The sequence below is a fragment of the Scophthalmus maximus genome, chromosome 9 (genome assembly GCF_022379125.1).
Source record: "Scophthalmus maximus strain ysfricsl-2021 chromosome 9, ASM2237912v1, whole genome shotgun sequence".
Taxonomy (NCBI): domain Eukaryota; kingdom Metazoa; phylum Chordata; class Actinopteri; order Pleuronectiformes; family Scophthalmidae; genus Scophthalmus; species Scophthalmus maximus.
This window is the reverse complement of record NC_061523.1, coordinates 20,904,689-20,918,356: the sequence shown is the minus strand read 5'-3', so window position 1 is coordinate 20,918,356 and position 13,668 is coordinate 20,904,689. Positions and strand designations below refer to the sequence as shown.

The 13,668-nt window shown below is 43.1% G+C and overlaps 2 protein-coding genes across 14 annotated transcripts in view; one reads left to right on the top strand and one right to left on the bottom strand.

The window, feature by feature from the left end:
- The window catches only part of rapgef2b (Rap guanine nucleotide exchange factor 2b), a 102,613-nt gene extending 94,704 nt beyond the window's left edge, over nt 1-7,909 (bottom strand). For all 12 annotated transcript variants that reach the window (XR_007031401.1, XR_007031403.1, XR_007031402.1 and 9 more), the window contains exon 1: nt 7,728-7,909. Coding sequence is in view for 2 of the 12 variants with exons in the window: in XM_047334218.1 (XP_047190174.1) it covers nt 7,728-7,796 (69 nt within the window). In the remaining 10 variants the exon portion in view is untranslated. The remainder of the gene's footprint in view (nt 1-7,727) is intronic.
- On the top strand, nt 5,785-13,446 carry LOC118319815 (uncharacterized protein C4orf45). 2 transcript variants are annotated; one of them, XM_035650476.2, is made up of 6 exons: nt 5,785-5,984; nt 9,241-9,323; nt 9,773-10,067; nt 10,751-10,980; nt 11,499-11,542; nt 13,071-13,446. In XM_035650476.2, exons 3-6 carry the CDS (start codon nt 10,019-10,021, stop codon nt 13,090-13,092), a joined length of 345 nt encoding a protein of 114 aa, XP_035506369.1. In that variant the 5' UTR covers nt 5,785-5,984; nt 9,241-9,323; nt 9,773-10,018; the 3' UTR covers nt 13,093-13,446. The 2 variants fall into 2 exon arrangements, with proteins under 2 accessions (XP_035506369.1, XP_035506368.1); XM_035650475.2 differs by lacking the exon at nt 5,785-5,984 and adding an exon at nt 7,946-8,180 and having other exon boundaries at nt 9,241-10,067.
- Nucleotides 13,447-13,668: the final 222 nt, after the last annotated feature.

The following is a 13,668-nucleotide window of genomic DNA, read 5'->3' as shown; positions in this document are numbered from 1 at the left end:
ATTTACATTCAAACGCGGCGCTATAGCCACAGAGCTAAAGCATCACGAGGCACTGCTTTTGGTTTTTTTTTAAGTTCTGCATGGTGAGGGAATAAGTAAAGTGTGCAAAGCAAAGCAAGTCAGAAGAAAGGTCAGAAAAATTAAAAGTACAGCAGAGGGGAGCGGAAGAGCAGAGTAAGCAACTCCAGAAGCCGATCCGCCGAGTCTCCCGATAAACCTTTTAGAGATTGCGTTACTTTGACCTCCCTCTCATCCTCTATTGTTGTAAAAGGAACACTGATATAATTCAGGATACTTTTGCAGCCTCAGCAAAAATGGAACATGTGCATCTCCTGAGGAGGAATCTACCTCAAACACTTGTCTTTTTCTTTGTCAGGCTGTTGATACAGTTTTTAAATCTGCTGCATTAGACACAAAAGTTCTCTGCGGTCTCAGGCTACATCCACATTACTATGTTTTCGATTTGAAGCGAATCCCCGCTGCTACGTTGACGCTGGCCCTCTTTTTAGCTTGAAAACTCCTGGGCTGCGTTGAAGTATGGCCGGGCAAAAACAGAGACATTTGGGGGAGATGCAGTCACTCGCATTTGCTACCTGGTTGGATCATTCACGACTCTGCAACCGGCGACGAAAGCAAAACGTTGTTAACACTTACTGTTGTAAGAAAAAAAATCTCCGCTCTTACTTTTCACCATTGCCATTTCTCGTATGCATTATTTTCTGTAACTAAGCAGCCGACTTTGGAGGAGACGATCTGCTTCCTGTTTACACCGGTACGCACATGCTCAGTGTTGTAATTTGGTAACTTGGACGGGGAGTACTTCTGATACGGAGATTAAAAACGCTCAAGATGGACAGAGATATAACTCATACGTATACTTGTAGCCTTGGTGGCCTCCGTGGACCAGAATGCAATGCGGCCTCGTGTGACATCCTTGCAGGAAAAACCAGGGATGTAATTGCTCTCAAATTCTTTTCAAATGGAAAAATTTTCCTAACCCGCTAAAGCCTCGACCTAAAAAAAACAGTCGAGGGAAAACAAAAAAAAAGTCAAATAAGTCACATATAATTGCACCTGGAATGCAATTATCATCCTTGACTAATATCATACATTCACGAGGAGCATCGCAGGATATATCTGTATATCCACCTTCCTTAGTCAAGGGTAAATTAAAAAAGTATCAGTGCAACCATAGCGGCTACACCGTTACCCAGTGATTAAAAGCTTTTAAGCGTGGTTTTGTGCTTCACTAGTACTAAATGATGCTTCATGCGCCGTGTTTAACTTACTTCAGTCTCAGTGGGGCATTCAAACGCAAACTCCACTGGATTGGTCTTTTCATGATTTGATTGCAGGGAGTAACAGGCGCACACAGGACTACACAAACATCCTGGTGCATTCCGGTAAGGAACGAATCTGGAATGCAAATGCGTCCTGGCTCGCAGTCAACCATGATATCAGACCTTTATATGTTCGATTAAACTTTTAAAAAAACTCGCTGTAAATGACATTATTTATATGTTTTCATGATGATATGATTTGGCCTTTTTTTTAATCTGCTGCTGCCCTGCGCAGCCATAGCACTGGAAGCAACAATTGTTTTTGATACAATAATCAATAGCTTTTATGAGTCCACTCACCGCTGGTCTGTGCTATCACAATATAAAAATGAAGATGAATTAATGTGGAATTAAAAGCCTGGTGGTTCGAATGAGCCAATCAGAAGCCGCGGTGCATAGTGTGGGCATTGTACGTTGGTGCGTTTGTTTCTTTTTTTCCCCCTTGAAATCATCCCCTATATTTAAAACGGGAGGAATACGTCACTGTGGCCGCACGGAGTGTGCGTGTGTGTGTAACCACTTTCAGCCTGCGCTCCTCTTTCAACACAAGAATAACATGTGACATCACTTTACTTCTACGGGGCGAGCGGTGCCGGGCACAAGCGAACGCCAAAGGCAAGCGGCCGCCTAAAGTTTACAGGATGGATCAGGAGTTTGGGAGAATTAGAAAAAAAAACCCTGAGCTGCCTGAGAACAAATTACACCATTACAAAACTTGCAGCAGCAGGAGTCCAGGTAACTGTCTGAGCCACAGATACAGAGGGTTTTGTTATTTTAATAGATGTTCGCATGCTCCAGACGCCCTGACATAAATAGGAAGATGGTTACAAAACAACGCCCGGGCGGTTTGAGAAAATACAAACGGCTTTAGAGGGAAAGGTGGTTCTGTTTTCGAGACATTCTTCCTCCTGCTCGAGTTTCAAAAGACACCCCTGACGCTTTTCCTCTTCCTGATTGCACCGAGCAGGATGCCGAGAAACAGGGCAGCTTTGTGCTCATCAGTCACTTTACTGCCCGCGGTAAATGCTTCCTGTACAGGTCGATTATTGGCCGTGCTTCACTTTGTTGGGGCCCAAAATGCATGCGGCCTTTTTTCGAACACAAGGCGCTGCATAATTAATAAGAATTGGCTGATATTCTATTTTTTTCTTTGTACAAAATTTGATTTGCGACACACGCACGCACGCTTCTTTAAAAATTATAAGGCTGAATGCTCTATATGCTGTAATTTCTTTGTTGGAGTATAAATTGCAGGTCCATGCTAATATCCAGTTTAACAAATTTGAAAGTAAATATTAAGCTCACTTTAACCAAAAAAAGAACATCCTGTTATGTCACAGACAAAAAGAAGGGGACAGTTCTGTTGGCAAATAAGCTCTTTACCTGACTCTTATTTTGTACTTAGCACGTGTGTGCATCTATCAATTAATGATCCATTCCATTGTTTTGAATATTCGTCATATCAGCCAGATCTTTAAACTCCTTGCTGTTGGTTTCTTTGATCAATGACCAGCTGACGATCCAGATGATAAACCTGATTTATTCCTGACAGGTCACCGGGGTCATAAATGTCCACAAAAAAAAAAACTCTCCCTCGTCTGCGCACAGGCGCTGTGGCCCCGGTGCTGGTGTCCTGCCGCGGTACCAGAATATGTGGAAACAATGTAAAGTGGGCAGCTTGTCCTTTCCAGCTACGGAGCCGCGGCGCAGGGTCGCGGGCGACAGAGGAGGACTGTTGTTTGAGTGGCCTCTGGCTTTCGCCACCTGGCTAAACGAGAGGAGAGACGCCTCCGCTGCTCCTTTCGGAAACAAACAGCGAAAGCAGAAGTGTTCGTCCGTGCGCCCCGGAGAACCAGGTGCATGTTTTTCGATCTCTGTTCCTGTGAGAGAAACTGAAAAAGTCCCTTTTCCACCAAAAGGGAACTGGTTCTTAAAGGTTTCAATTCAGGGCCATTTGAACTTTGGTGCCCGTTTATTGAACAGGCCTGCTTTTCCACCCGTTTTGAGCGGAACCATTGTAGTCATGGACGCTTCATAAAAGGAAAGCAAACGTAGCAGCAAGCTGGTGGGATGTAATTGATAATCTGCGAGCATCAGGCTCTACTGTAGCTATTCCCTCAACTAAAGCTGTTTTTTCAATCTGAAATAAATAAATAAAAGCACTTTAGTTTGGACTAATCTATAGCGCCATGACGGAGTTGAGGAATGCATGATTTGTACGGTTAAGGAAAGCACAAACTCCCACCTGGTGACCTGACAAACTAAGGAATAATAGATAGATACCTTTCACAAACTGAACTAATCTGAGCTAGATGTTAGATGATGAACACAAATTCTGGGGAAACACAAATATTGCTTATGAATTTGTCAAAAGCGGAACGTCCGTCCCAGGTTACCAGAGATCTTAAAACGCCTTCTTCCGTCTGCCCAACATCGGAAATGCCAGGTGTACAACTTACAATAATATGATGAGAGGACATGAATCAGCCACTCACATTCAATAAGCTGTGTGTGGTATTTCTACTTGATAATTATGTGACAGTGTACCCGTTTGTAATGTCCCGGGGGGAAAAAAAATCTATTTCCATATCTCTGATTAAAGTAATATTTAATTTAGATGAAGAAACAGCTCGACGTGACTGCACCAGCCCTGAAATATAGCCAATACTATAATCCATCTCCTGAAGCAGACGCGCTGTCGTTGACTCATCTCCAAATCTGATAACAAGCCTCCGCCGTCATGTTCATAGAGAATAAAACACACGTTCCTCAGGGGGTAGAATATCTTTATAGATAAAAACCTCCACGAACCCTTGCTCTATTGAAATCCACCATACGACACAATTTAAGATTGAATTAAAAATAGCTCAAATGTGAGGCTGTTCTGGCTCATCATCATATAAATGGATGATCACCAATTCAAACATCCTCTGGAGAAATGCTACTGAAAGCCACGGGGCATGTTCGAGAAATACTTTATTCAAAGGGATGCGATTGAATTTAGACGCGTAAAAGATACCACAGATCAAACAGCCCTGTGTCGTGTTATCTTAATTCATATCACAACTGCAGGAATGTGCAGCAGTGCTTCCCAGCAGAACTGTCTCATCCTTCCTTCCTCGACTGACAGACAGACCGCCTCCTTAGTCCACCGTCTAATAACAGCGCACTTCCAGTTACAGCTTCGGGGGGAAAAAGGAGCGAGCTGACAAAGCCGGTGCGAACACAACACTGGCTGTCAAGCGGGCCAGTTATTTAAACCTGCCATGTGACAATGAGGTGAGGAGGAGGGTCAAATCCCCAGTGTGGTCGGACTCGAGCGATAAAGACGGATCCCTCGGCCCGTTAGCTAATCCTGACAGAGAGGCCCTGCCAACACCATTAGGATAAAGTGTGTCAGCCGCCACGTCCGCTGGACCCTTGGAAAAGAACACTGGGCAAGGTGGTGCTATTAAAAAACACAGGGGATGAAGAGGAGGAGAGCAGCTGAGGCACAAGGTCACATGATATTCAGTGACATGGAGAGATTAATGTCTTCTTCGTCTCAATTATGATCAATTATGAGCTTTTATTGCTGCAGGGCTGCAACTAACGATTATTTTCATTATCGATTCATCTGTTGATTATTTTCTCGATCAATAGATTAGTTGTCTGGTCCATAAAATGTCATAAAACGGTGAAAAATGTCCACTGTGTTTCCCAAAACCCCAAGACGATGATTTGTTTTGTCCACACACCACAAGGTAATTCGTTTTCTGTCACAGAGGAGCAAAGAAACAGGAAAATATTCAATTTTAAGAAGCTGAAATCCGAGAATTTTGACTTTTCTTTTCATAAGAACTACCTGATTAAGCGACCAATCAAAATAGTTAGAATTCATTTAATAGTCGACTATTCATCGATTAACCGTTGCAGCTCTTTATTGCTGTGAAACAAAAATGTGACATTCTTTGTGATGCAACTAACGTGGATTAAATGTTCATAGACTCAAAAAACTGTTAAAATATCACATGACATCATTTTTGAGAATGAGTCATTATTCAAGCTGTCCTCGTTTGCCTCTCCATTCATTTTTCATCACTTCATTTCCCGAATGATATGTTTGTCTAATGACTCAGCACGAGGTCACACCATGAGCGATAAAGGACAACAGAATAGTCATCTATCTTTTTACTAAATCCTCCAGTCACTGACATCATTCATTCGAGCCTCAGTATCTTTTCATCAGACAATTTTTTCAGCTCAGAAATTCCACATATTCTTTGCACGTTTTGACAAACTCATAAACAGTTCAGACTTTGACACGGCGCCGGAAGCACTCGCCGACGTGCAGTACATTCTTCCAGGTGTTTGCGGGACGGAGCACGTTGTATCAGAAATGTGACTCTGAATCATATTCTCGCTTCCGCATCAACAGAGGGGGATCACTGCAGAGCAATATCTCGCCATTTAATAAAAGGCTCATATTGTCAGACCTACCAGCAACTACTACCTACGGAGAACATCCTCTGTTTTGAGGGAAAATAAGGAAAATATCAGACCACGACAGTTAAGAAAGAAAATGGTGATTGACAATTTAAACGTCAATGTGATAGCATAAACTACAGAAACAACGTGTCCATCATTTAATCAGCTAATAAACCGGTAAGTAAACTGGCAACTGTTTGCTTTTAGTCAACTTATTTCTTGTCATATACTGTACGCTATATGAGTTAGAGCCCAGCTGATATGGATGTTTGGGGGCCAATGCCGATATTGATATTAGGGAGTACAAGATTCCCGAAAACGATACATCGGTCGATATATATATTTATATAATTTATGTATGTATGTATGATTCTAGGGTGTCGATATCAAACCCAAATGACAAAGATATGTAATTGAAGCTTGATATTTTAGTTTAACCATTAAAAAAACAAATAAAAATGACAAATACACCCAAATAAATAGACCTTGAATTAAGAAATAACATTTATTATACCTAAAATGTAAAACATAAATGCACATTTAAAGGCTCATATCAGATGGCCGATAATATCGGTCGGCCTCTAAACATATTGGCCGATACCGATATGTCTATGTTATCGACCAAACGATATATCGGTCGGGCTCTAATGAGAGTTAATGAGATATTATAGTTTTATACTGCTGGTCAGAAAATATGACTATTAATTGAGAATACAATTCTTGTAGCTCGCAGACAAAACACTAAAATGCTCAGAGCTGTCTCAGATTAACATTTATGTTACTGATGAGGGCTAAAATCTATATTCCCCATCTTTCTTCTTCCCCCTCTAAACGCGAAGGCATCCGTCACCTGTGTAAAAGACCACGGGCCCTAGAACAGTTAACACGCCGTCAATGACACCGATAATTGTTTCCTCAATGTCAGACAAACGGGCAGACGGCTGCAGCCACTGTCTGTAAGCCCACTGGTTGGTAAGTGCTGGTCTATTGATTGTCCATTGTGTGTGTAAAAAAATAAATAAAAAGCCTCTTGCTAACCCGGCATCCCTGCACAGGGGAGGTCCAAAAGGAAGATGCCACCCCTCCCACCATATTATTAAGTGCAAACTGTAAAAGCAAAAAGCTGATAATATCTGGAGGTCCATGCACTCTTGGGTGTGAGTTTGCGGCTCATGGGTGATAAACCACAGCCCACAGGATTTACATGTGCAACTAGCATATGATGCTGAGGTGCAACAAGACAGTGGCAGGACTGATCTGTAGGAGCAGATGATAATAATAATGAAACTCCACAACTGTAAATTAAAAAAGCACCCAAAAAAATCCAACACATATGATCCTAACTTTGTGCATTGGTCTGTCTGTGGGGGGGGGGGGTATTGTCTGCTTTGGCAGGCAAGCATGAGCTGCAGGCTAAATTAGGATTAACCCCCAATCTGTGCCCCCCTTTTGTTCTTCCCAGCCATTTTTGCAACTTTGAAAATGTTTTTATTTTTTTATTTTTTTTGCACAATGCAAAACTCAAATGTACCCAAGACAATGTCCTGCAAAATATATATTTTTTTTTAAAACAGCACAATGCTCGAATGGCACAAGAGGAAGCCCACCCACCCCCCACACTGATACCACATGCTAGGCTAGGCTAGGCTAGGCTAGGTTAGACTCCCACCATTGCTGCAGCTCCTGTTATGTTAAGTGGCCCCTGATTATCTCTGCTGATAGAGGGGAGCTTAGCGGGATGTAGCACCGGTCCGAGCGGAATGGCAACAGTTGCGCGCGCACACACACACACACACACACACACACACACACAGATACTTTCAACACACGCAAAAGTAATGTTTTCGGATGTTGTTCTAATGTGGCAATGGATCAAAGATGACGAAATAGTTCAGATATGAATAAGTAATCTCCTCTGACCTGTTGCGTCCTCTCCGCCGGGTTCATCATCACCGCCTGTCGGAAGCTGTTATCCACATAAGACGCCATTGTTTTCGGGAAGACGTCGCCGCTGTGGGCTGCTTGAATTTCTTATTCTTGAGAGGAATTGATTCTTTATAGGGATGCGTGTGTGTGTGTGCGTTATACACACAAGAGAAGTGTCCCCCCCACCCCCCCTCCCGCGGCCGCCGCCGCCGCCGCCACCACCACCACCCCGCCCGCCGGCCCCGCCGCGCTGTCTTGCGTTCGTCTGCTCGCTCCGATGCTAGCGGGAGACGCTGGGAGTGCCCGGAGCCAGACAGCCGAGCCGAGCCGAGCCGAGCCGACGCGAGCCAAGCCGAGCGGTGTCCTCGGGCCGGGGTTTGTCCGTCCGCTTTCTGTTGCCCGAGCCCCGGAACGACGAGAGTGCCACCGAGATGATACTCCCCTCCGGTCGGTTTTTGGTTTGTTTTTTCGTGTAAAAGAAAAAAAAAAAAAGCGACGTTGAAACAAACAGTCTCTCCCAACTATTCTCGCAATGTGGAAAATGCCCCCGTCGTGTTCGAGCCGACGACGCTCGCCGCAGCTGCTCCTTCGTGCCTCCTCGGCATTCTGCTAGCGCCGGAGAGGAAATTCCAATTTGGCAAAAAAAAAAAAACAGAAACGTGAAGGAAAAAAAGAAGAAGGAGAAGAAAAAGTCAGCTAACGGTCATCCGGTCAGCATTGACCCGGCGTCCGTGTCGAGGGGGTAGACACCGCCGGGGTCGGTTCACTCAGATCACTCGGTATCCTCGCATTTTAATCTTTTCAGACGGGGTCTAAAAGTGAAGAGGGCTCCGCTGCTGCTGCTCTGTTGTGTGCCACCATGGTGACTGACACGCCACCGTCAAGTCGGGCGCACTTAAGTGTAACACTTTCCGTTTAGTGTTTTCAAAATAAACCTCAAACGTGCTTTTTTTTTTTTTTTTTTTGAATCGGAGACAATGGATATTCTGTATAATTAGGGCGGTGTCGGCTGTGAATACATATGGCGTTTATGTGCGTTGCATTGCACGTAGGCTACCAGCAAAAAAAAACAACATATGTGCAACACACGTTTTTTTGAAACGCACAACCCGAGATCGGTAGAGAATTTCACAGCAGTAAACATGCGTTTGGGACACGTCGTCTACAATGCCGCCACAATAATTTAAACTCTGTCTTTATGTATTCCAAAATTAAAATCATGTTCTGATTTAGTTGCCCTGTGACGCGTCGGTGTTGATGTTATTCTTTTTTTAATAATCATAATCGTTAATTAAGGGTGTGCGCGCACATTATCTTATTTTGAAGGAAAGCGTCACTGTGCGTCTTGTGTAGCTGTTGTTCCCGTTGTTTGACTTGACACGGGATTTGTAGTCACAAGGGGCGGATCATGGGCGAGTCCACTGAACAAAAAAAAGAAAGAAAAAGAAGTGGGACCGGGGAGGGCGAGTGCAAGTGTAATGCAAAATGATGCTTTGCTTCCACCTAGTGACTCCTCGGGGGAACACTCGTGTAGATGGCTCCATCCCATAATGACACAGAGAGAAGGGGACTGACACTGGACCATGAAAAGTTAAGTTTGAATTCACGTGAGATTTTACAAAAAGTTGGAGAAAAGTTAGTTTCAATATCTCCGGAGTACAAAACTGATGGACTGCAATTTGACTTTTTGTTTATTTATTTCATCTTAATAATGTAGGCTATGATTAAATATCCTGATCCACACCCCTTGTTGGTGTCCGAAGTGCACCGTGAAGGAGATTTTCATCCAGTAAAAATGCAGGGTGTTGTCGCCGTCGTTCCAGAAACCTAGTTTTTTAAGAAATACACTAAGAAATGAGGAGTAAACATAAGTCTATTATAAGTATATATGAGTTGGTATGGTAGGCAATGATATAAAAATGTTAAGCTTTTGAAGATGTATCATGCAGATAAGATAATGTTATTGTTTGCAGTGCATGGAAAAAAATAATATTATTTTTAAGTAATTCTTATGTGTTCTTCTTCTGTTTTTCACGAAGCAATCTGTGACAAATGGGAAGTGGACACGGTTCAACGGCGAAGAAAACATCCCCTGCTTTCCAGAACGTAACTAGGCCACAAAGCCCCGACGCCGCCATGACAACCAAGTTGTTGCATGACACCCAACCGTGACCCCCGTGGAAAGAGCAGAGCGCTGCCTGGGCTCAAGTTATCCCCCCTGCACGGTCACCTGTTACTTCAGGTTGCATGTGGCGTTCGTCTGATGCCAAAGTGGTTTGGGAAAAATGATGGGAAACGTTGACGCGGCTGCAGGACAGAGGATGATTTTCACAGGTAAGGGGAAGCTCCGAGGGAGTGAACAGTGCCTCTATTGTGTCATTCGGCTGAGTGCAATTGTAGGAGGCAAAATTCTGAATTTGAATTGAAGTGGTTGCTGTTGTCATCATGGCTTATTGTTGGGACCTGCATTGTCAGACATGCTATAACCAAGTTCCCTTTGAGATTACGCCTCAGAACACTGTGCAACAGTGATGTATCTTCCAAACACTCTGTGTGTGTGTGTGCGTCCAAGTAAAATGTAAATGTAACCGGACACACGATGGGACTGTAACCAGGGCCACAAGTGAGTTGACATATCCTATGTGTGCCTATATGAGTGTGTGTGCATGCATGGGTGTGTGTCATTGTCACAATAAAGCTTTATGTACATGCATTAGGACATGACATTGTGAACGCACACGTTATTGTCTGTTTTATAAGAGACAGCACATGAATATTTCCTAAAGGTGTGTTAGTATCTAATTTGTGCAAGTGCTGCCACTTCAATCAGGAAAATCAATTTGTTTCGATTTTGTCCTTTTCATTTTTGTTCTGCGGCATTTTAACATTTGACACTTTCCATAATGTGTGTTGCTAATGATTCCTTCACTCTTCATAGATTCATGCATTAATATTTTATTTTTGTGTCTTCTTCTTCTTCTTCTCTCAAATGTCCCCCTGTTTCTAAAAAAAAAAAGGTCCAGATGGAATTGGAGACTACAGGCCCAGATCAAATTATTTCCCCCTGCATGTCGGGGTGGGCGCGTCGTCACCGGAGGCCACGGGCGACCTCGGTTACTTGTGCCGAGCTGCACCCGCCGCCCCCCCTCCCGTGCCCAGGCGGAGCTACGTGGGGGAGGTGGGCTGGGGCTGGCAGCACAACCAGCTGTTGAACAGTGGGACGCTGCTCAGCAATATGCAAATTAAGGTACACTGCTTGTATGCAAATGAGCAGGAAAAAGCATCATCCCTCAGTGAATGCAACACAAAGTCACACTTTGACTTTGAGAAATAGATTTTGTGCATGTTGGGATGAACATTCGCACAGCAGTAATGTCAGATGCATAGATATTTTTGTTTGTAATATCTTTTGGATATTAAAATCGAGTGAGTAATTTGTTATGACACCAAAGATGCTGACTTCACCGGAATCATTTGGGATGTGAATTTTCATTTTCCTTCTCTGGAAAAACTAGAGTTATCATATTGTTAATGAAAGAAAATTGCATTTAGAGCTGCAACAGTTAATCGATGAATCGATAAGTAATCGACATGAAATGAATCGCCAATTAGTTTAATAATCGATTCATCGCTTTAAGTAGTTTTTACGAAAAATAGGTTAAATTCTATGATTTCAGCTCCTTAAATGGATATTTAATTTAATATTTATCTGGTTTCTTTGCTCTTCTATGACATTAAACACAATATTTTTTCCTTCCCTGACAGAAGACCGAGTTGCGGACGGCGCTGGAGGACAGAGTGACCCAAAGGTTTCAGAACTAACAGTTGGGACAGAGTGTGTGTGTGTGTGTGTGTGTGTGTGTGTCTGTGTCTGTGTCTGTGTCGAACGTCTTCTGTTTTCCTTCGCTCGGAATTGCATTACGTGTTTGTTTGTGCTGTGTCGAATGGACGAGTGACAACATCTTGCCACAGAGGCTTGAATGACTGCATTGTAGGTTATCTGCCTGCCCATTCATAATGCATCACGTCCACTTATGCAGGAACAAACACTGCCCCAAGCTGCAGACGGGAAAATTAGCCACACACACACACACACACACACACACACACACACACACACACACACACTGAGATGTGTCTGAAATGCACTGAAAAAGGGCCAGTGTGCAGAGACTGAACCTTTTTAGCTGGTCTTGAAATAAAATAAAATTTTAAAAATCCTCTGGCACCACCCTGAGACCACAACATTCAACTTTGGCCCAACTAATGTTTAAAATTTAAGGAGAAGCAGCTTCAGGCACGTTAAAGGAATGAAGTCCAATGAATGAGTCGAATGGAGAAACACAGTTATATTCTGAAACTGCCCTGTAGGACGCAGGGAGCGAGAAATGGTTTTGATGAAAGTATGAAAATACTTTTAAAATGTGACGTAGGTTAAACATATGTCACTGCCGTCATTCAGTCATTTCGTGACGTGGTCTCTGATGAGCGTTGCAGCCTCGTGGGACGAAGAGTGTGAAGTTATAGACTTTTCTTCCTTTTGCCGAAGACAGTGCACATTAATCTGTGTCACTGCCTCAGCGTGAGCCAAAACGGCCCCGCTTCCAACCGCTGTTCTTGAAATAACCTGTGGGACAAACGCAAGAGAAGAAGGATCATATGGCAACAACAAAAAAAGTAGCGCTGGAGAGACACAAAAATATTGGGACAGACGAAGGTAATGTTAAGGCTGAATAAGGGATTCTTAAAGGGGCGGACGTCAGCCTCCTGCGAGAGGAACTACCTGAACATTTTTTGAATATTTATGGTGTATAGTTTGAAACTGGATGGTTTTGTTCCTCCCTTTGAGATGCATTTAATGAGGCCACATGTGGAAAACCTTCTGCTACGGAGGTCAAAAACATCATTTTAATCTGAATAGGTGTCACGGTCAGCTATTGTACCATAATTGTATGTCAGTGAGATCTTTAGTCTGCAAATGAATCCAGTTAATGTTTTTTTCTTTTCTTTTTTTAAAACTTCACTTACTTGTAAAAACTGATGTCCCTGATTATAAAAATAAAACTCAACATGCGGAGCCTTTAAAGTGACTTTAATTCATTAGCATCCACTGATGAATATCAGAAAAATGGGATGTGTGAGGCATTATAATGGAAACAGATGAATGACTCTCTGAGAGTGATTAATTAATATGTGAAAGAATGATACGCCAGCTAGAAAAGAACACACCCTTTGGGTCTACATGTGGGTCAGTGATGTGAATCGGATCTTGCCTGATTTATTTTCCTTCGCCGTCTCCCTGTCGCCTCTGTTGGCTTCATATGTGCTTCTTCGCAGAGGGAACATGACAGATGACTGACAACGAGTCAACATCAAGTTTCACAGAGACGGAGCGGTGGCTGGAGGAGCTGACTGTTAATGAGACGTGTCGACTTTGATTAAGCATCTTTCAATTCCTGTAGCACGCCAAATTTTTTGGCACTTCCATTTTTCATGCCCTGTACAGCCTGAAGGATCGAGGAGCACTTCACATCATTCTCGACATCAAAAGAGACTCGGGTTGTTGTCCTGCACGATTCCACACAACCTGTGAAAGTTCACGGGAAAGTTAGTGGAAAGTTTATGACTCTTATTTGTTACCATCACTGCAATTCACCGTGGAGTTCTGACCTGAATATTGCAGCTTTGGCAATAAAATCTGGGTTAAAATAAATCAGATGTTGTATTGATTCCTTAAATTGAAGATTATTTCCCCCCCCCTTTACTTTTCCTCCAGAAGAAACTGGTAATCCATCCTCACAGCCAAAACTGAGTGGGCCACAAAGACAACCATTCCTTGGGATCAGCTGCGACTTGATGGAAATACCATCACTTAACAGAGTGCCCTCAGTCAGACGGCATGGCATGTTGTGGTTAAATTATATATACAAGTATG